Genomic DNA, 19,399 nt, shown 5'->3' on the forward strand with positions numbered 1-19,399 from the left:
TGTTTTTATATCATATATTTGTACAACAATAAATGTAGAAATATGAAGTTCTGTACAACAGGAGCTCATTGAAACGTCAAAAAATGAAAACAAAATCAGATTTCTAACATTTTGTCGAGAAACTGCATCACTGTGCTGCTGGAAAGTTAAAAATTAAGTGTATTTCTGCACAAATGTGACCTGAAACATCATCAGATTTACATACGAGTAAAAAAGTAGATTAAAAAATGCAATTCAAGTAAAATATGAAGCTTTTATTCATTAATGTATTGAAGGAAATGATTCACAAGTAATTAATTTATGATGATGTCGGATAATTTTCCTCAAAAAAACTAAATAAGTTTAATATTTCTGTCTTATTTGTTACATTGGGTTCTTTTTAATCTGCTTTTTAGGACGTTTATGAAAATCTGATGTTTCAGGTCGTAATTGTGCAGAAATACGGCAAATTCTGAAACTTTAAAGCGCCACAGTATTTTTATTTTTGCAGCAGAATGATGCTGCTACATAACATGTAATATCTGCCAGATCACGTATGTTTATAAGAACATGACAAAATGTGTTAGAAATGGAGAATAAAGCTTGTTGGTGCTGAAAAATCCTGGAAAAAAATAAAATAATTTCTCTTCATATGCAAAATGACCCATGAAACATACAAAGTACATTATGGCTTTTAAAATACACAACATATTAAATATGGAGCAGTTTCAAATGTAAGAAATGTGAGTTTATGAGTTTTTAGTCATTTTGGACAACTTTGAAATCATTTGGGGCAAATTTTGAGTTATTTTGGAAATGTTTTGACCTTTTTTTTTTATATAATTCCTTGTAATCTAGGACACATTTCAAGTTATTTTGGATATTTTTTGTAATTTCAGACATGTTTTTGAGTACTTTTAGACAAATTTCAAGCCATTTGGGACCTTTCTGGAGTCATTTTGATAGATTTTAGGTCATTTGAGATGTGTGTCCAGTCATTTTGGACAAATTTCGAATAATTTGGGGCATTTTTTTGGTCGTGTAGGACATGTTTCAGGGTATTTTGGACATGTTTTTAGTCACTGGACATTTTGTGAGTCATTTTAAGCCCTTTACAATATATTTTAAATCACTTTGGGCAATTTTTGAGTTATTTAGGACACATTCCAAGTTGTTTTGGACAATTCTTACATCATTTTGGATTAATTTAGAAAAAATGTGGACATTTTGAGTCAATCTGGATATTTATTGAGTCATTTTGACAGTTTTTTACTTTTTGCATTTTGCATTCAGGACATTTTCTGAGTCATTTCCATAAATCTTACGTCCTTTCAGATGTGTTCCCAGTTATTTTGGACCATTTTTAGTCATTTTGGGCAAATTTTGAGTCCTTTTGGAAAGAAATGTGACTTTATTTATGCATTTACACAGATATTTACTCATATTTTTGACTTGTTTAGTATTTTTATATTATCTGGCTGTTTTTACATGAGCAGCTACTTTTTAGCTCCAGCATCTGACATTTACAAATAATTTCCAGCTTAACTGTAAACTTTGCAGCTCTGCAAACTGGAGAATTTACATCGGAACAGAAGAAAAAACATAAAAAACATCCGTTTCATTTTCTGCACATTGGAAGAACTCAAAAATCCAAACTTCCACAGTCCAGTTTGTGTGTTTGTGCGTCTCTGCAGGTTTCTTCTCGTTTGTAACGTCATGATTTGTGTGAAGTCATGTTTTCTTGTTGTTCAGAAGCAGCAGTCTGTGATTTCCCAGAAGTCTTTGTGTCGGTCATGTGACGTCGTCTCTCTTCGTTTAAAGAAGCGACGAGCTGCAGGACGTCTGGATGGTGGAAACGACCTGAAAAAGACGGGAAAAAACCCTAAATATTAACAATTAAATTATGTTTAGATTTATTCTATAAAATATTATATATACTGAAAATTATATGAAGTATATTTATTAAACAAATACATAATTAAAAATTTATAAATAATAAATACAAGTAACAAATTATTATTTTTATATATTTTTCATGAGTTATTTATTTTTTAAATAAATTGTTGATTTAAACCCTAAAATTCAAATCTGTGTCATATTTACATAGTATTTTACAGGTTTTACCCCAAAAATGCCTTTATGGCTTAAAATTTAATTTGTTTAGATTTATTATAATATGAAATACTATACACTGTAAATTATATGAAATATTATAGATTTACTAAAAAATACATCATTAAAATTTCACAAAAAATGAATAAAATATTATTTCTATATTTTATTTCATAAATTAAGTATTAAATATTTTTTAAAAACCTAATAAATTAAATCTATCAATTAAATAAATACATAATTAAAATACATAAATAATAAAGGTAAAATCTTTTTATTTTTATATTGACTTTAACAAATGAATTATTTTTGAAAATAAAATAAAAAAATCTAATAAGTAAATTAAACATATTAAATAAAACACATTTTAAAATACATAAATAATAATAAATAAAAGTAATTAATTATTTTTATGTTGACTTTAATACATTGGTTATTAAATCTTTTTTAAATAAAAATCTACATTTTATATATATATTTTAAATAAAGTAAAATACATAATATATAAAAAAATAACATAACTATTTAAATATTTTATTTTATAAATTAATTATTTCTTAAATATCTTTTTGAATAAAGAAAATAAAAATCTAATAAATTGTACACATATATTAAATACAATTTTTAAAGATCTGAGCGGTAACTGAGCTGCACCAGCTCACCTTCAAACACTGTGAAACTCTGCATTCTACGTAATGAACGGTTGTGATATTGGAGTAATTTAAATGTTGGTGTTGGAACCAGAATCATGACGCAGAAAGCTCCAGCCTGTAAGCTTCGTTATTTATGAAACCTCAGAGGTCTGAATCTGTGTTTTAGTCGTCAGTTTCTGCAGGTTCAGGTCAGAAAAATGGATTGTTTTGCTCATGATGCATCTCTGAGATCATAAAAAACATTTGGAAGAACTAACAAACTTAAAAACTGGATTTTCACAAGAGGGAGACTTGAAAACACAATCGGAGAATAAAAATGTTGTTTCTCCTCCTGATGGCAGCTGCAGACCCTCGGCTCGTCGCCATCAATGTGTTGGACTTTCACTGACAAATTTTAAAAAATGCTGAAGCTAGCAGAGGTTTCAAAAACATCTGGACCTCAGACCCTGATGTCCTACGAAATCTCCTGCCAGTCCCAGAACTTCTTGATCAAACCTGAAGCACCGTAAAGACCGACCTGTGGTGGAGTCGAAGAACTCCTGCAGGCGTCCCGGCGTTCCCTCCAGCTCCTCGTACTCATGAGCCTGAAGAATCATCTCCAGGAGGTCAAACTGTTTGACGAGCCGAGCCTCAGCGCTGCTCTGAGTCTCGTACTCCTGCAAATAAGACGAGTGAAACAAAAGAACGCAAACAGGAAGTAAAACTAGGAGCAAATCAGAGAAACGACAAACCTCCCAGAGTCCATAAACCTCCTGTTTGAGTCCATCTGGGAGAAGATCTGACAGACGTTTCATCGCCTCCTGAGGAGAAAAAAATGACAGGAATCAGGATTTATCTCAAGAACAGAACAAGGTGGAGAAAATGTCCAGCTGTCAATCCAGGGGTTAAAGATTCAGTTAAATGTTCGTCGTGTTTAAACATTATTCACTCAAAAACGTTGATTTTCAGCTCAGAATCTGTTGTTTTTAAGTTTTTTTTCTGCTCACTTCTTCTCTCCGGTGCTTCTCTGCTTTGCTGATGTTGTCTGAGGGAGCGATATCTCCCACAATGCACTCTGCCATGTCGTGGACCAGAGCCAGCTTCATACACCTGGAAACGCCCAGACAGGAAGTCACACCTGGTTATTATTATATTAGTACAAATAATAACTTTATTTAGGAAGAACCTGGAAACACCCAGACAGGAAGTCACACCTGATTATTTATTATATTAGTACAAATAATAACTTTATTTAGGAAGAACCTGGAAACACTCAGACAGGAAGTCACACCTGATTATTTATTATATTAGTACAAATAATAACTTTATTCAGGAAGAACCTCTGTAACGAAAATCCAAGATGCTGCACAAAACTGAATAATATTAATAAAACATAATAAGAATAAATAAAACCAAGCAGACAACAATCTAAACAGCAGCTCAGTAAGTCAGGGCCCAAATTTTGATTTATAATGAATTTTTTCACCGAAATGTTTTTTTTTTCCTGAATGAAAAAGGCATAAATAAGTGTTAAAAAACAAACAGTAAAATAGTATCTATTTGACTCTGTAAGTCAGATATTATGGTTTAATATAATATATCAGTGACGTTAAGCCCCAAATACATTTCTATTTGACCAACAGGGTTTTTTTCTGCATTAACATTACATTAAAAAGTGGCAAATGAGAATAAAACATTGTTAAACAATGCCTAATTGTTATTTTACACTTATTTATGTCATTTCCAGGTTGGAAAAAAAAAACATTTTTGTGAATAAAATTCACTAAAAATCACAATTTGACACGGGTATATAAAACTGTACATAAAAGAACTACATTTAACTTTAAAAAATGGGCAGAATAAAGTAAAAAATAACATCTTTGTCCAGTCAGCTCAGATTGAATGGTACAGATGTTACCCCTATGATGTGCAGAATCTCACCTGTGTTTGTCCAGCGTTGGGTCGGTGATGGTCAGAGACATCATGGCCATCCGGTACATGTGATCCGAGACGCTCTCCGGGTTCTTTACGTTCCTGTAGACCCAGCCGGTCCGAGGAACCCTCTGAAGGAACAATGAACGAGTCAGGAAGGAGCAAAAATGAACGTAAAACGTGTTTCTGCAGCTTTGTGGGACAGTTTGTGACTTTACTGCACTAAGTCTTTGCTCTGTCCCTTTATTTATGTTAAATTTATTATAATTTTATACTGATTAAACCATAATATCTGGTTTACATTATCAGATAAATGCTGCAGTTTCATAATACTGCATTTTCTGACCCTCTAATCAATATTTCAGTTCATTTCTGAGTTGACAGAATCCAACAGAGCTTATTTCTTTTTCCTCACTGCAGTACAAAGCTGTCAGTACCCTTGTCTTGTTCTGTTTATGAATGAGTTTTCCTGTTTGTGCAGGTTTTACCAGCCCCTTCACTAACACACCAGAAGTGATTTATTTTGTATTTTTGTAACTAAACTTCCAGAGTTTCGGGTCGAGTCTTACTTTGAGTTGTCCGATGAGCTTCATAAACTGCAGCATGTTGTTCATAGCGGCTCTCTGCCCGCTGGAAGCTGCCATCATGCTGCCGAAACCGGAAGCAGAGGGGCGGAGTCTGTCGGTGCGGTAACCGGAAACAACCGCAGGGAGGCAGCAAAGTCCACAGAATCTACTTCCTGTCTGGTTACAGGATTGTTTATCTGTATTTTTTTGGTATTTATACACATTTATACACATCTAATCTGTTAAATTAATATTTTGGTTTCTTCTTTGAGTCCTTTTTAAATTTTTCCTTTAACAGTTCTACTTTTTTGTTTGTTTTAGTGACTTTTCTGAGAATCACTTTTAAATTGATTATTTAATGTAGTTTAATTAATTGTATTTTATATGTATTACTCTTCTTTGAACTCATTCTATTCATTGATTTCCCTCTTTATTCACTAATTTACATATTTTTGTCTGTTCGTTGTATGTTTGGTATTTTTCTTATTTTCTTATATTTTTTTGTAAATTTTGACCTCTATCTATTTTAATCAATAGATATTTAGTCTTCTTTATTTATTTTCGTCTTATTTTATTTTTATGTCAGTTTATTTCATATGTGTTTCTTCATTTTATGCGTTATTTAAGATAGTGTTTCCTCAGTTCCCCAATTTCTAAAATTATGTTGGAGGTTGTGTTTATTGTTTTATTGCATTTTTATTCCTTTTATCTCTAAAGCACTTTGTGTTACAGTTCATTTATATGAAACATGCTCTATAAATAAAGTCTGACTAATTAAAACTAATTTGTAATGTGTATTACCTGGGATTTTGTTTCTTTTATTGTCTTTCATTTTACCTCTTTCTTTCTTCTTTTTTTATTTTATTCTATGTACTCTAAATTCCCTTTGCTCTTTTCCCACACATCCATTTTTGTTTCCTTTAAGGTGTTGTTGCATGTTTTGTGTTTTTGTTATTTTATTTGTATGATTGATGTTTGTTTGCATCTATTTATTTATACTGAAATTCTGTATTTTGCATTTTGTATCTTTCTTTTACAGCATCTAACTCTCCACTTTTTGTTCTCTGGTCTTTATTCCACTGTTTGTGCTATAAATAAAAATTATTATTGTTGTTATCATCATATTTCACATTAGGATTTAACTGTGTTGTTGTAGTTCCACCTTTGACCTGTGGTGGCAGCAGTCCGCCTCTGTTGCGTCTAACCGCCTCATTTTATTTGCAGCAGCAAAAGAAGAAGTCAAACCGGAAGTCGGCGAAGCGGGAGGTTGAAAAACGTAAACAAACTTTTAAGTAGCTGGGACCTTTTATTTCACGGTAAAAGCATTAACAAGATGTTGAAAAAAGCGCCCAAACTGAAGAGCACCGTCAAGACGAAGGCGAAGGGCAGCATTATCGTCCGACCGGCGTCAGAGGCGATGGTTCGTACTTTTAGCTTTGTTTGATGCTAACGTTAGCAGCTAACTGACAGCAGCTGCTTCAGTAATAAGTGGATTTTTACTTCCTCAGATTGAGCTGGTGACTCTCCTGTTCCTGAACAGTCTGACTGAAGAGGCGAAGGCCAAAGCGTTTGAGGAGAAATCTGCCACCATCAGAGCTCAACATGTCCGAGCTGTGGCTAAGGTAAGAAAATAAAACCAGGGATTTATTTGAGCTAACGGTACATTTGTGGCTCCGTCTAAACACAGGTGAAGTTCAGTAAAGATACCAACAGTCAGTGTGGGTCAAAACGCCACTAAAGAGTCACTAACATTATAAATTTAAGGACTAGTGCACTATGAATGGGCTAACAGTTTAAAAAGTGTATTTTTCCTGACAGAAGAACGTCCAAACTACCACAAGCAAACCTTCAATCATATCGCCGTAAATCAAAAAATTACTTTTTCCTCATCAAATCCTGTTCCCAGTGGCCAGAACCAGCCTGCAGAACCACAAACTAGGGATGCACGATGTGGATAATTAACTGACGATAATTAACTGATTCTCATCGCCAAGCAGTTAAATAACTAAACAGTGCATTTTCTCAAGCAAGAACAAATCAAAATAAAACCTCCTGTGATCGTTCACACAGGCTGCTACACTTTTCAAAACTAAAACCTTATGCCTGTGGTCAGCTGCTGTAAATGAAAATAATGTGTCAAATGTACTGACATCAAATCATCATCGCTTCACAGAACTATGACTCGTTTATCTGCACATAACGGCATCTGTCTTCTAGTATTTTATGCATAATAAAGAAATACAAACTTTAGTGTATGAGGATGAGGTAGGTGTAGTTTATAAGTCAGATATGTCATGTATTAAATGCATTAACGTGTCAATCGCCACTCCAAAGGTACACATTAAATGAAAACAATGTGCATCCTCAACCAAAAAAAGTCTTTTTACAGAATTATTACTGATTTAACTGTATAGTTTAAATGAAATCTAATGTAACAATGACTGTTAGAGGAGTAAATCAAACACATTTTTCTGTATATTTATTTTAAAAACAAACAAACTACCAGCTTACAGAGATTTTTTTTTCTTGTTTCTAGAAAGTGTTGAAAAAGTCGAGAGGATGAAGATGACGAGGATCATCGTTTCATTTTTGTGGACATTATAAAAGACAGAAGGATTATTTCTGTGGTATGTTTTTGCCTAAAGTCTACTGTTTTGTGGCTTTATTTTATTCTTTGTGAAAGAAAATCTCTCAGTTTTCCTGTCATAAAAGTTTTTTGTTTTTTATTAAATTGTTAATTCTTTTAATTCTTACTTTTCTACGTGCTCATACTTTAAACCTCTCAGTGCCTCAACTCAGAACACAAACCGTCAAACGTGGAAATTCAGCAGCAATGCCCAAAATGTGCAGCGAAACATTTTTAAGTTAACAGACGGATGTTTATAGAAGCTCCTGTCAGCTCTCTTATCATCCATCAGGTTTCTGTTTCTTGCTTCATGCTTCACAGCTTCTCAAATTCCTCATTTCTTCACGCTCCATATATTATCTGAGACAATCTGCAGCTTGTTCTGTATCACTGCCGGGTTCCTCACAGCCTCCCGAGAGAAGAAAACATTACAGTTACGCTGAGAACCTGCAGATCTCACTGTACAATATCTGTTAAATTATCATGAAAGACACAGTCAGTCTGCTGCTGCACCAGAATCCTACAAAAATGTCAAATTTAAGAGTGAAATTGCTGAAAAGGAATGGGAAAAGACTAGTGTTTATACCAAGATTACACATCATCACTGTTGTTCACAGTCTGAGGACGGAAACAGAAAAAGATTTACCCAAACTGCTCTATAAAATATGAACACCAGACACAACCTGAAAACAGATTTATTATTTAGACCGTGACTCCTGGATGGATTTAAACTGATCTGGTGTCAGTTTTACCAGAACTCAGATGTGTTTCTCCTCCTTAATGTCATGGTTCTGTCTGCTTGATGGAAAAAGTCCATTAAAAAGTGATAAATCTGGACCCACCTCTATGGACTTCAAGGACCTGTAAGTCTGAAAATATTCCCAGTCTGAAGGTAGAACTCTGATCATTGATGAAGTTATTGGAGATGAAGAACCAGATGGTCTGAGGTGGTTCTGGGGGAACTTTGGTCAGATTTGATAGATCTTTAAAAATGATTTTGCAGCTTTTTGTGGTTAAGTTGTTTATCTTCTAACTTGCATTTACAATATTTTTGTGGTGATTTTGACTCTGCTGGTTTCACGTATATTTCTGTGGTGAGTTTTTGTCTTTTTGCAGCAATTCATGGTGATTTTGGTTTTTTTTTGTGGAGATTTCACATGGTTTTGTCATGATCTTGTGTCTTTTTGTGTGCATTTTGCAATATTTTTGTAGTCATTCTTTGTGTCTTTCTGAGGGGAAAAAAAAGTTTCTGTAAGATGAAGAACCAGATGTTTGTGAGGAGGTCATTTCATTTCATTTATTCTTTTCCATGGTAATGCATGAAAAATCAACAAATGGATACAATTTATAAAGCACAGAATACACACATCCCATGTACAACAACAGGAGTAGGATGAAGAATAAGTCAAGAATAAGGTCTGGGGAGAGCTTTGGTCAGATCTGGCAGATTTTTTAAAATGATTTTGCATCTTTTTGTCATGCTTTTGCTTTTCTTCGTGCATGTTTTTGTGGTGACTATGACTCTGTGGTCATTTATCATCATTTATGTGGTGAATTCTTGTCTTTTTGCAGTGATTTTTGCATCTTTTTGTCATGATTTTGCATATTTTCATGCACATTTTCAATATTTTTGTCAAAGTTTGCAAACATGTAAAACAACAGCAGATTTTTACCAGAACTCAGTTTTTCCTCCTAAATGTTGTGTCTGTCTGCTGGACTGAAGTTCTGAGGCTCAGAAGTGAAGGGAAAAGGATGAAACTGGGAATTGAAGGGCCTGTAACTCAAAATATTCATAGTATGAAGGTAAAACCTTGCATGGATTTATTAGATGTACTAAAGTTACTGCAGATAAAATGCCAAGTGGGAGGAACTGATTGATTTGTCTTAGCGTGACTCTTTATCATTCCCCCCTTTTTTTTCAACTTTTCAAACATTCCAGTGGTTATTTTCCTCCAGAATCTGATCCGGCTCCCCGCTGAGTGAAACATTGTCCTGTTTATGTTCCCAGGAGACCTTACTGGGTTTGTGAAGCCCCACCAGTTTGGCCCTTCACCCCTCCACATCTCTCAGGAGTCACATTTTTATGACCGAACCTCCAATATCCAATAACACATCCATCTCTGTGCTTTACAGAGGATCAGAATCAAGTAAAAGATATGCGTAAAAGTACAAGAAAATTAATATTAGTCAGTCAGTATTTTTATTAAGTTATTATTACTTGTGCAATAATGTAAAAAACAGGATTTTACTGCAGTAGAAACTGAAAGAAATCATGAAACCAAGCTCAATTCAGTTATTTCAGCTTCTTAAACGTGAAGATTTTCTGTTTCTTTCCTCCTCAGTGACAGTAAACTGAATATTTTTTGGACAAAACAGGACATTTAAGGAAGCAATGATGGACATTTTTCACCATTTTAAGAGATTTTTAAAGACTAAACAGCTCATTTTGATGATTCTTAAGTTTGAGTCATTCTTCAAGAAGAAAAAGTCTAAATTGTGTGATTTTTTTTTCCCCATAAATGTGAATATTTTCCGTTTTCTTTTTTCCTTTCTGACAGTAAATTGAACGTCTTCGATTTATCCACATTTTAAACTAATTTTGATGATTAATTAATACATTTGAGTATTTTTTCAAGAAGAAAAGAGTCTAAATTCTGTGTTTTTATCTTCTTAAATATGAATATTTTCAGATTTCTTTCCTCCTCTGTGACAGAAAACTGGAGCTCTTTGGGTAAAATGAGACATTTGAGGAAACTTTGATTCACATTTTCATTAGTTGAATGCATTTTATAGTATTTTTTTAGTTATAGACCTTTAACGAACTTTCATTAAATCAGACTTAATTAAAAAAATCCAATTTAAAGCCAGAAGTAGAAGGTTTCTGATTGAATTCTGATTTTAGCTGCAGTTTTGTCACTTAAAGCAGATTTTAGATGTTTTTTTTTCTCACAAAAACAGTCTAAATTCAACGTGTTTATCTTCTTAAATGTGAATATTTTCAGTTTTTTCTCCTCCTCTGTGACAGTAAACCGAATATTTTTTGGACTTAAGACATTTAAGGAAACTGATCCACATTTTTCACAGTTTTTGTGGATTTTATCGATTTTTTTTTAGTTGGAAACCTTCAATGAACCTTCGTTAAACCAAACTCCATTCAAAAAAAAGTTCCACAGAAGTTTGTATTTCATCGTCCTTCTTTCAAGGTTTGCTTATGTTCTCCGTAGAACTCCTTCTATCTAAATATCCTCTCCTGTTCTGTGTGTCCGGCTGCTGTTTCCAAACTCTCCTACAGATAAATCAGCTCCAGCGTGGGAAATAAAACCCTCTTTTGAAGAACAAACCTGCTCTCTAACACGAGCTTTCACGGCTTCTACTCTGGTTTTCTGCAGATAAAACGTTGTATTTAAAGGACCTCATCTCCCGTTAGAGAAACTTTGACGTTACGAGAATCGACAGGTTCTAAAAAAAGATCGCGAATCTGAAGCGTCGATTTAAAAGAAGGAAAACTTTTCCCGGAAAGCCCTGGAGCGGCTCGGATGTGTTTTAAGAACCGCAGAGTTCCCAAACGCCGATAAACGGCCGTTCTGGAAGCTTTTCATCGCCTTCCAGCACATTTGTGAGAATGTACTGATTCTGTGTGACACCTCCGGCTCTTTTAGTTTGGTTTTTCTCACTGGGAGGTAGTCAAATCATCCCCTATCTCCGCTTTTTAACCCTCGTTTTAATGGGAAACACGCTGCAGACTAACTAAAAGCAGTCGTCTGGGAGGGGAATTTCAGTTTTTCTTTTTTTAAACTTTGGTGTGGACGGAGTCATGAACTGCTTCAAAACATTTGGACTTAAAACGGAACCAAATGAGCAGAAACGTTTTGTTTTGGCGGTGGAGAAATGACAATTATTGGAGGTTTTTTCAGTCGCTGCATGGAGCAGCTCAGTAAAAGCACGAGCGCACGGCCAACCGCTAATGTCCTGGAGGGTTTCCAGAAAATAAAAAAGAAGAAAAACAGATCCTTTGTCCTACAGTCTGACTGAAAGCACAAATAAACAAGAGAAATGTGTCACTTAGCAACCAATATTTACAATAATGTGAAGAGAATCAATAATAATTACCTCTTAATTAAAGAAGCAGCTCGACCTACAGCTTCATACAATCTAATTATTCCTTATTTTTCTTTTTTTTTTTAACTTAAAGAGATTTCTACGACCCTTTAAATCATCCCTTCCTCCTTCCTGATCCTGTCAGCGTTATTTCTATGTTGATTTTACACGTTTTACCAAAAATGCTGTGTCTAAAATGTTTGTATCTTTGAAAATTGTTGCAAATTTTTGTGTCTTAAGCTCAAACTTTGCTCTGATAAAAGTGCAAACAGCTTTAAAATGTCAAATTCTGCACAGTGACGTCAGAAGAAGTCACAAAAAACACAGTGTTAGAGGAGTTAATGGGGATTTTTAACCATTTCTGAGTTGGCCTTTTCACATTTTTGCTAAATATGACCAAAGAAAAGTTTCTCCTGCTTGGAAAAGACACAAAAAATTACAAAATTATGATGAATTTCACTATTTCTATGTTGATTTGAACAATTTTACTAAAAATGCGCTTTGGATTTGTTAAATCTTTGTGAAAAATGACGTATCTGTGTGTCTTAAGCTCAAACTTTGCTCTGATAAAAGTGCAAACGGCTTTAAAATGTCAAATTCTGGACAATGAAGTCAGAAGAAATAAGAAAAATCAGTGTGTTAGAGGAGTTAATGGTGATTTTTAACCATTTCTGTGGTCAAAATGTTAAAAAAAAAGGTTGCTTCTGCTTGGGAAAGACCAAAAATGACAAAATGATGATGAGTTTCACCTGTTTCTATGTTGTTTTTTATGTTTTACTACTAATGCTGTGTCTACAATGTTCACATCCTTGGAAATTGTCTCAAATCTTTGCGTTCTGAGCTCAATCTTTGCCCTGATAAAAGTGGAAACAGCTTTAGAGTGTCAAATTCTGCACAGCGAAGAAGAAAAAACACATTTTTGAATGTGTATTAGACACAACTCTGAGCTTGAATCTGTATAAAAAAGGCGAGGAATGGTTTTGATCAGCTGATTTATGGCTGGAAGGCTCCGCACTGTGTTTTGTGAGGGCTGCTCGGGGCGACAGACGAGGTGATAATGAACCAGGAGGAGCCCGAGCAGACTTTACATCAGATCTGTGTGAATGTCTCGGTGCTCTGCTGTGTTTTCATTCTTCTGCCGGCTCGGCTGGTCTCATGGAGCGCGGCAGAAAACGCCTCGTTTCTCTACATGTGTCCGTCTGAACGAGGAATGTGATCAGATGAGGTGAAGGAAAACATGCGGATGCAATCACTCCTCTGGATTCTGCACCTCGTCAATCTGACCAAAGCTCAGGACGGCGTGAATATTCTGCAGCACAGACGTGAGTATTTAAGCTCCTCTGCTGCCTTTAGAGAAATGTGGTTCAGATTTCCTGCAGACAGACGCAGCATGTGGACACGATCAGTGTGTTTTTACAGCTTTGAGACACTTTCTTCACCCATTTCTGCGTCAAAAATCCTCATACAGCCAAACGTCTGGTCTGTGAATGGATCAGAAGAATTGAGTATTTTTCACCTCCAGGCCTCTCCTCGGTGAGCAGCGAGTGTCGGTCCGGCTGTGCCACCTGCTCACCGCTCAACGGCTGCCTCACCTGTAAGAGTCGCTTCTTCTTCCACCTGGAGCTGGACGGGATCCGTCAGAGAGGAACCTGCCTGGCTTCCTGTCCCAGAGGCCACTACGGCCGACGCTCACCCGGCATCAGCACCTGCACCAGTAAGTACCAGTAGACGGGGAGATGGAGGCACTGGTTTGACAGAAGAGGCTGATTCTACAGAGGCATGACGCTCGTATTTTACAGAAACAAACGACGTTCCATCAGCGGGTCACATCAGTACTGCTTATGTAAATGCAAATGTGACACAAATGACTTCATTTTATGACCTTTTTTAGACTGTGTCCACTTTGATCAAAAATATAGCACATAAGAATGTATTGTTTTTGTTTTATTTAACCAGCTAAAACCCACTGAGTTCAGGATCTCTTTCACAAAGCAGACCTGGCCAAGAGGTCAGCAGCACGCAGCATAAAAGCAGTTACAAGGTGCTGACAGTGTGCCATTTTCTATCTTTTTCTGTCATTTTTGGATAATTTTGTGCTATTTTTTGCTTTTTTGTGTCCTTTTAGCATTTTTAGCATCTTTTGGTGTCATTTTTGACAATTTTTCACCATTCGCAGATTTGTGTAATTTTTGGCAGTTTTGGGCATTTTTGCCTCTTTTTCTGTCATTTTTGGAAGTTTTGTGCTATTTTTGCATCTCTGTGTCATTTTTTTTTTAGCAATTTTGTGCCATTTTTGCATTTTTTGTCAGTTTTACGTGTTTTTGTGTCATTTTTGCATCTTTGTTCAATTTTTGGACATTTTGTGCATTTTTCGCTTCTTGTGTCATTTTTGGATGTTTTAGGGCATTATTACATCTTTTTATGACATTTTTGTGCCATTTTTGCATCTTCTTGTGACATTTTTGGATGTTTTGAGGCTACTTTTTTCTCATTTTTGTACCATTTTGCATCCTTTTTTGTCATTTTATTGATGTTTTGTGCCATTTTTGCATCCTTTGTTGTAATTTTATGGATGTTTGGTGCCATGTTTGCATCCTTTTATGTCATTTTTCCCATTTTGTGCCATTATTGCATATTTCTTGTGTCGTTTTTGGCAATTTTGTGCCATTTTTGCATCTTTTTGTGTAATTTTTGGAAGTTTGGGTTATTTCTGGTAATTTTGTGCTATTTTTGCATCTTTTTGTGTAATTTTTAGCAATTTTATGCCATGTTTGCATGTTTTGTCAGTTTTACATGTTTTTGGGCCGTTTTTGCATCTTTGTTTCATTTCTGGATGTTTTGGGGCATTTTTACATCTTTTTATGACATTTTTGTGCCATTTTTGCATCTTCTTGTGACATTTTTGGGTGTTTTGGGGCCATTTTTTGTCATTTTGTTCCATTTTCCATCCTTTATTGTCATTTTATGGATGTTTTGTGCTATTTTTGCATTCTTTTGTGTCATTTTTGGCCATGTTGTGCCATTTTTGCATCCTTTTGTGCCATTTTTGGACATTTTGAGCTATTTTTGCATCTTGTGTCATTTTTGGCAATATTGTGCCATTTTTGCATCTTTTTGTGTAATTTTTGGAAGTTTCGGGTTATTTCTGGTAATTTTGTGCCACTTTTGCATTTTGTTTGTTATTTTTGGGCAATTTTTGTGTCAATTTTGGATGTTTTTGGACCATTTTTGCATCTTTCTTGTGTAATTGTTGGACATTGCCTAAATATGTAGCGAGCAGCAGGAATTTGGTGGGACTCAAACACCCCCACAATTAATCAGTTGTTCTTTGTATCATTTCTGACGGATAAGTCCAGATAAGTCCCCAGCAGTGGATTTGTAGTAGGATCACAATCATGTCATCAGCAGACAGCTGATGTAGTGTTCACTTGTTGTCATGGTTACAGTGACACTGCTGCTATCTCGCAATGATCCAGAAATCTTTAACCAATCGTGGATCCAGACTATCAGCTGCATCACTGCCAAAATCTAATCACTTGGTCCTTGTGTCATTTCTGACCTTCCCTTAGAATTTCATCCCAATCTGTTTTTCCGTAATGTTGCTAACAGACAAACCAGCGCTGATCGTCGCATAACTCCACCAATAGTAACAGTAACAATAAATATCATTATGATTCTACAAGGAGAGCCAGTAATGATGTGTCAATAAAGTACAAGTGTCGTCCCTCTACAGAGTCTCTAAACCAGTACAGGTGGACTACTGGTCCTCTTTGATCTCAGAGTGTCTCCAGTGAGGCCTGAATCTTCCTCTCTGTGGTGAACCTGCAGCTCGTCTTTGTCCGACTCTGCGGTGGCTCTAAACTGACAGAGCTTCATTCCTGTCGGCCTGCAGGGTGTAAAGCCGACTGTGCTTCCTGCTTCAGCCAACATTTCTGCACGAGCTGCCACCCGGGTCACTTCCTGTTCCGAGGCAGATGTGAGAGCAGCTGTCCAGAGGGTCTGACGGAGAACGCAGCGCTGCGAGAATGTACAGGTGAGACGGCGCTGTTCCACGCTGTTCACAGTCTTGTAGTTTCTCCATGGACTTACAACCTCAACTGTAGTTTCTAAACCTCCACATGGTTTATTTACACCTTATTGTGCCGCTCAAACCCTTAAATCAGAAAATTAATTGGTTTTAAAGTCTTAAAGCTCTGAACCAACTTAACCAACTTGTGGGTTTATTTTATCTTTAAAAAATCACAAAAATTCCACCACATATCAGAAACAGAAACCGGAAAAAACGGATAAATAATCAGACTTGCAGCTTTCGGCTGCTCTTTAATGAATCATGTGTGATGTACGGTTTTATTATGAAAAATAAACAAATCTCAGCTTAAAATCCTGATATTTCAATAAAATCAACAATGTCTCAATTTAAAAATGTACCACAAATAAATCGTAATCAAGACAGTTATTGAAAGATTAATTACCAATATGAAACTCTCAGTAGTTGTAGCCTGAACTTTAGCTAAATAATTGTGCCTGTGATCAATGTTTAACCAATTTGCATGTTTTATTGATTACTTTTTAACCGTCTGAGTCCCAAAATCCACGGGCAGGTTTTAAATTTACTTTCTCTTTGTAAAAATGGGATTTAACAAAGGCAAAAATGGCAAAAACAGTAAAAATAATCAATTCTAAATACCCAAAACAACCAAATCTAAGCTTAAAATCATGACTTTTCATTACAATCACTTTATTCTGCATGTTTCATATAAAAAAATTCCCCAAAATAATGCATTTATATTTCCCCTTTCTGTTGAAAAACTAAAAATTCCGCTCTTCTTACTGCAACTGAGAAGCCACGACTGACTCGGCTGTGATCAACAGTGAAGTGACAAAAATTCAGAGTTTGCAGGTTGAACTGCCGGAAGTGTTTCTACAGAGCAGAGAGGAGACGACAAGAGAGACCGAGAGAAAATAAACCAATAAAATAAATGCAGTGTGGCTCAATAACAGCATAATTTATTCAATATTAATAACACATGTGGCCTCCATTTCTTTTTCCAGTATCAGAAACACATGTGGGCACTTGGACAAACTGTTTTTTTTTTTTTTTTTTTAAAATAATAAATCAAAGAAATTGAACTTTCCTATTTTTTTATGAGCTTTGACACTTTCTGTGTCATTCTGTACAGAAGACATTTCTGAGTTCTGTCTCCTTCTTCATGGCTGTTCTGTTTCCAGAGAACTGCAGGACTTCAAACTGTAACGAATAATGAACCTACAGAGAAGAAAAATGAGGCAGGAGCAAAGAAAGCTGCTGTTTGGGGTTCAAAGTTGGAGCCAAAATGTGAAAATGCAACTCTTTTCTGGTGGACAAAATGTCACTGAAGTACATTTTTATGTGATTCAAAACAAATATTTCCGTTTATTTAACTGGAATTTTTGCTGCAAAATACGAGCAGATGCATTAGTTGAGCTAATTATTTTTGCACAAATTTTATTTTAACAATAATTTTTGTCATTCTAAGTGCATCACTTCTGAGTTCTCTCTCTTTCTTCATGTTGTTCTGTTTCCAAAGAGCTGCAGGACTTTGAATTACAGAGAAAAATGTACAAAAAAAAACACCCAGAACTTGCTTGAAAAGATAATATTTTATTGTTGCTCTTCATGGCTAAGCACCTTTTAACTCCAGTTTTGAAAGCTGCTATAAATAAAGCTTCTTGTTGTTTCAGAATGTCCTGCTGGCTGTGAAGTGTGCACGAGGAGGAACGTGTGCACGAGATGTCGAGAAGATTTATACTTTCTCCATGATCAGTGTCGCCTCACCTGTCCGAGAGGCTTCGAGGCCGACGTACAGCTGATGCAGTGTATGCCACAAAGTAAGAGACATCTCCTGTTTCTGATTCCCACCATGCATGACTCCAGCTTTTCTCTCACATTTCTTCCCTCCGTCTCCAGATCACTGTGAGGTCGGGGAGTGGAGCCGTTGGGGTTCTTGTATTCGCAAACGGAGGATGCGACGACTCAGGGGGGGAGAACAAACACGAACCAGACGAATCCTGAATTCATCGAGTGTCCACGGAGATCCCTGTCCTCATGTGTCAGAGATCAGGAAGTGTGTCATCAAAAAGAGACGAAGCAGAAGGTTGTAGTGATATCTGTTCACGTTTTCAGCTCCTTATTGCACATTCTGCTGTGTCTCGTAATTTAAAAACTGTTTTAAACTGTAAAAATGTGTTCATCTGAAAAACAAAAGAAGCTCATTTTCAGATCGAGTCCAACAGAAATGAGTGAACTGAATGGATACAGATGATAATAGTTAATAAAACTAATGTGTTCCAACAAATTCATCTTTGCAGCTTCACAAGTTTTTATTCATTTATTTAAGCAGGAAGAAACTCACAGAGGAGACGAATCGTTTTTCAGGAATGTCCTGGCCAAAACAGGCACTTCTGAGTTACTTAGAACAAGTTTCAAGTGATTTTCAACTAATTTATACATTTAAACTAATTTTCGAGTCATTTTGGACATGTTTTTGTCACTTGGACAAAGTTTCAAGTTATTTTAAATGTTTTTTATTTGTCATTTTGCGCAAATTTGAATCCATTTTGGACACCTCTGGAGTGATTTTGATGAAGTTGATGGTCATGTTGGATGAATTTTGTCGTTTGGGAAAAGTTGTAAAATTTTAGATAATTTTTTTAATGATTTTATCAGATTTTGAGTCATTTTGTGGATCATTTTCTGTCAGTTTGAACAAATTTTTCTATAGAATTATTAAAAAAGACAATTTTGCAATTGTGCAGTAATGTCATGAAACTATTGTTAATAATGCGTGTGTTCAAATATTTTGGGATGGCATTTTAAAGAAAAGAAAAAATTAGGATGCAAAAAAAGGGAAAATTTGTTTGATACAGTTTTTACAATATGACATATACAAAAACGTAATCACAATTATTACAATAATTAACGAATGTTGTTAATACCTTTTGTATGTGTCATACGAAAGCAGCAGTAGTAGTAGTAATATTACTATAATTATTAGTGTTTTTATTGCGGCCGACGGAAGCCTGGCTTTCCATTTTCGTACCGGCTGAAACTTCGCTTTTCTTTCCTGCTTGTTACGTCATGACGCTCGCTACGGACGTTACGTAGGTGCGTAGTCTCCGTAGATCTCCATGACATTAGTACCGGCTCTACTATGTGACTGCCTCCGATCCAGGAGCACCGAGGTCGGTGTTACTCGGCTCGGCTGGCAGCCTTTAAACGGCGCCGTCACCGCTTTGCTCCGGCGTCCAGAACTTCAGAACCAAATATAAGTCCAGATGTATAAATATCTCCGTCTGCGGTTCTGCTGAGGACGCTTCTACCGGCCCCGGCTCCGGTTCAGGTGAGTTTATTAATGGAGAAATCAAACACTCGGGAAGCTAGCTGACGGCTAACGGGCTACATATGCTAGTGGAGC

General features: G+C 35.7%; 3 protein-coding genes across 3 annotated transcripts; 2 read left to right on the plus strand and 1 right to left on the minus strand.

The window, feature by feature from the left end:
- Positions 1 to 5,322, minus strand: hddc2 (HD domain containing 2). The gene is made up of 6 exons (XM_022214403.2): positions 5,225 to 5,322; positions 4,665 to 4,786; positions 3,731 to 3,833; positions 3,476 to 3,544; positions 3,262 to 3,400; positions 1 to 1,839 (listed from the first exon to the last, which is right to left on the minus strand). The coding sequence occupies exons 1-6, from the start codon at positions 5,300 to 5,302 to the stop codon at positions 1,694 to 1,696; spliced, it is 657 nt and encodes a 218-aa protein (XP_022070095.1). The 5' UTR covers positions 5,303 to 5,322; the 3' UTR covers positions 1 to 1,693.
- Positions 5,323 to 6,454: 1,132 nt separating this feature from the next.
- Positions 6,455 to 7,968, plus strand: cenpw (centromere protein W). The gene is made up of 3 exons (XM_022214400.2): positions 6,455 to 6,641; positions 6,730 to 6,843; positions 7,758 to 7,968. Exons 1-3 carry the CDS (start codon positions 6,555 to 6,557, stop codon positions 7,782 to 7,784), a joined length of 228 nt encoding a protein of 75 aa, XP_022070092.1. The 5' UTR covers positions 6,455 to 6,554; the 3' UTR covers positions 7,785 to 7,968.
- Positions 7,969 to 11,813: 3,845 nt separating this feature from the next.
- Positions 11,814 to 18,284, plus strand: LOC110965382 (R-spondin-3-like). The gene is made up of 5 exons (XM_022214406.2): positions 11,814 to 13,267; positions 13,468 to 13,659; positions 15,838 to 15,978; positions 17,667 to 17,813; positions 17,893 to 18,284. The coding sequence occupies exons 1-5, from the start codon at positions 13,183 to 13,185 to the stop codon at positions 18,084 to 18,086; spliced, it is 759 nt and encodes a 252-aa protein (XP_022070098.1). The 5' UTR covers positions 11,814 to 13,182; the 3' UTR covers positions 18,087 to 18,284.
- The last annotated feature ends 1,115 nt before the right edge of the window (positions 18,285 to 19,399 follow it).

Source organism: Acanthochromis polyacanthus, chromosome 16 (assembly GCF_021347895.1).
Source record: "Acanthochromis polyacanthus isolate Apoly-LR-REF ecotype Palm Island chromosome 16, KAUST_Apoly_ChrSc, whole genome shotgun sequence".
In the NCBI taxonomy this organism is placed as follows: Eukaryota; Metazoa; Chordata; class Actinopteri; family Pomacentridae; genus Acanthochromis; species Acanthochromis polyacanthus.

Excerpts from the sequence above, each read along its gene's own strand:
- hddc2 (XM_022214403.2), bottom strand. The coding sequence starts at position 5,302 with ATGATGGCAGCTTCCAGCGGGCAGAGAGCCGCTATGAACAACATGCTG. Across the intron at positions 3,401-3,475 it reads AGGTTTATGGACTCTGGGAG|GAGTACGAGACTCAGAGCAG; the intron begins GTTTGTCGTTTC and ends TCTTATTTGCAG. Across the intron at positions 1,840-3,261 it reads GTTCTTCGACTCCACCACAG|GTCGTTTCCACCATCCAGAC; the intron begins GTCGGTCTTTAC and ends CGTCTTTTTCAG.
- cenpw (XM_022214400.2), top strand. The coding sequence starts at position 6,555 with ATGTTGAAAAAAGCGCCCAAACTGAAGAGCACCGTCAAGACGAAGGCG. Across the intron at positions 6,642-6,729 it reads GACCGGCGTCAGAGGCGATG|ATTGAGCTGGTGACTCTCCT; the intron begins GTTCGTACTTTT and ends TTACTTCCTCAG. Across the intron at positions 6,844-7,757 it reads ATGTCCGAGCTGTGGCTAAG|AAAGTGTTGAAAAAGTCGAG; the intron begins GTAAGAAAATAA and ends TCTTGTTTCTAG.
- LOC110965382 (XM_022214406.2), top strand. The coding sequence starts at position 13,183 with ATGCGGATGCAATCACTCCTCTGGATTCTGCACCTCGTCAATCTGACC. Across the intron at positions 13,268-13,467 it reads GAATATTCTGCAGCACAGAC|GCCTCTCCTCGGTGAGCAGC; the intron begins GTGAGTATTTAA and ends TTTCACCTCCAG. Across the intron at positions 17,814-17,892 it reads GATGCAGTGTATGCCACAAA|ATCACTGTGAGGTCGGGGAG; the intron begins GTAAGAGACATC and ends CTCCGTCTCCAG.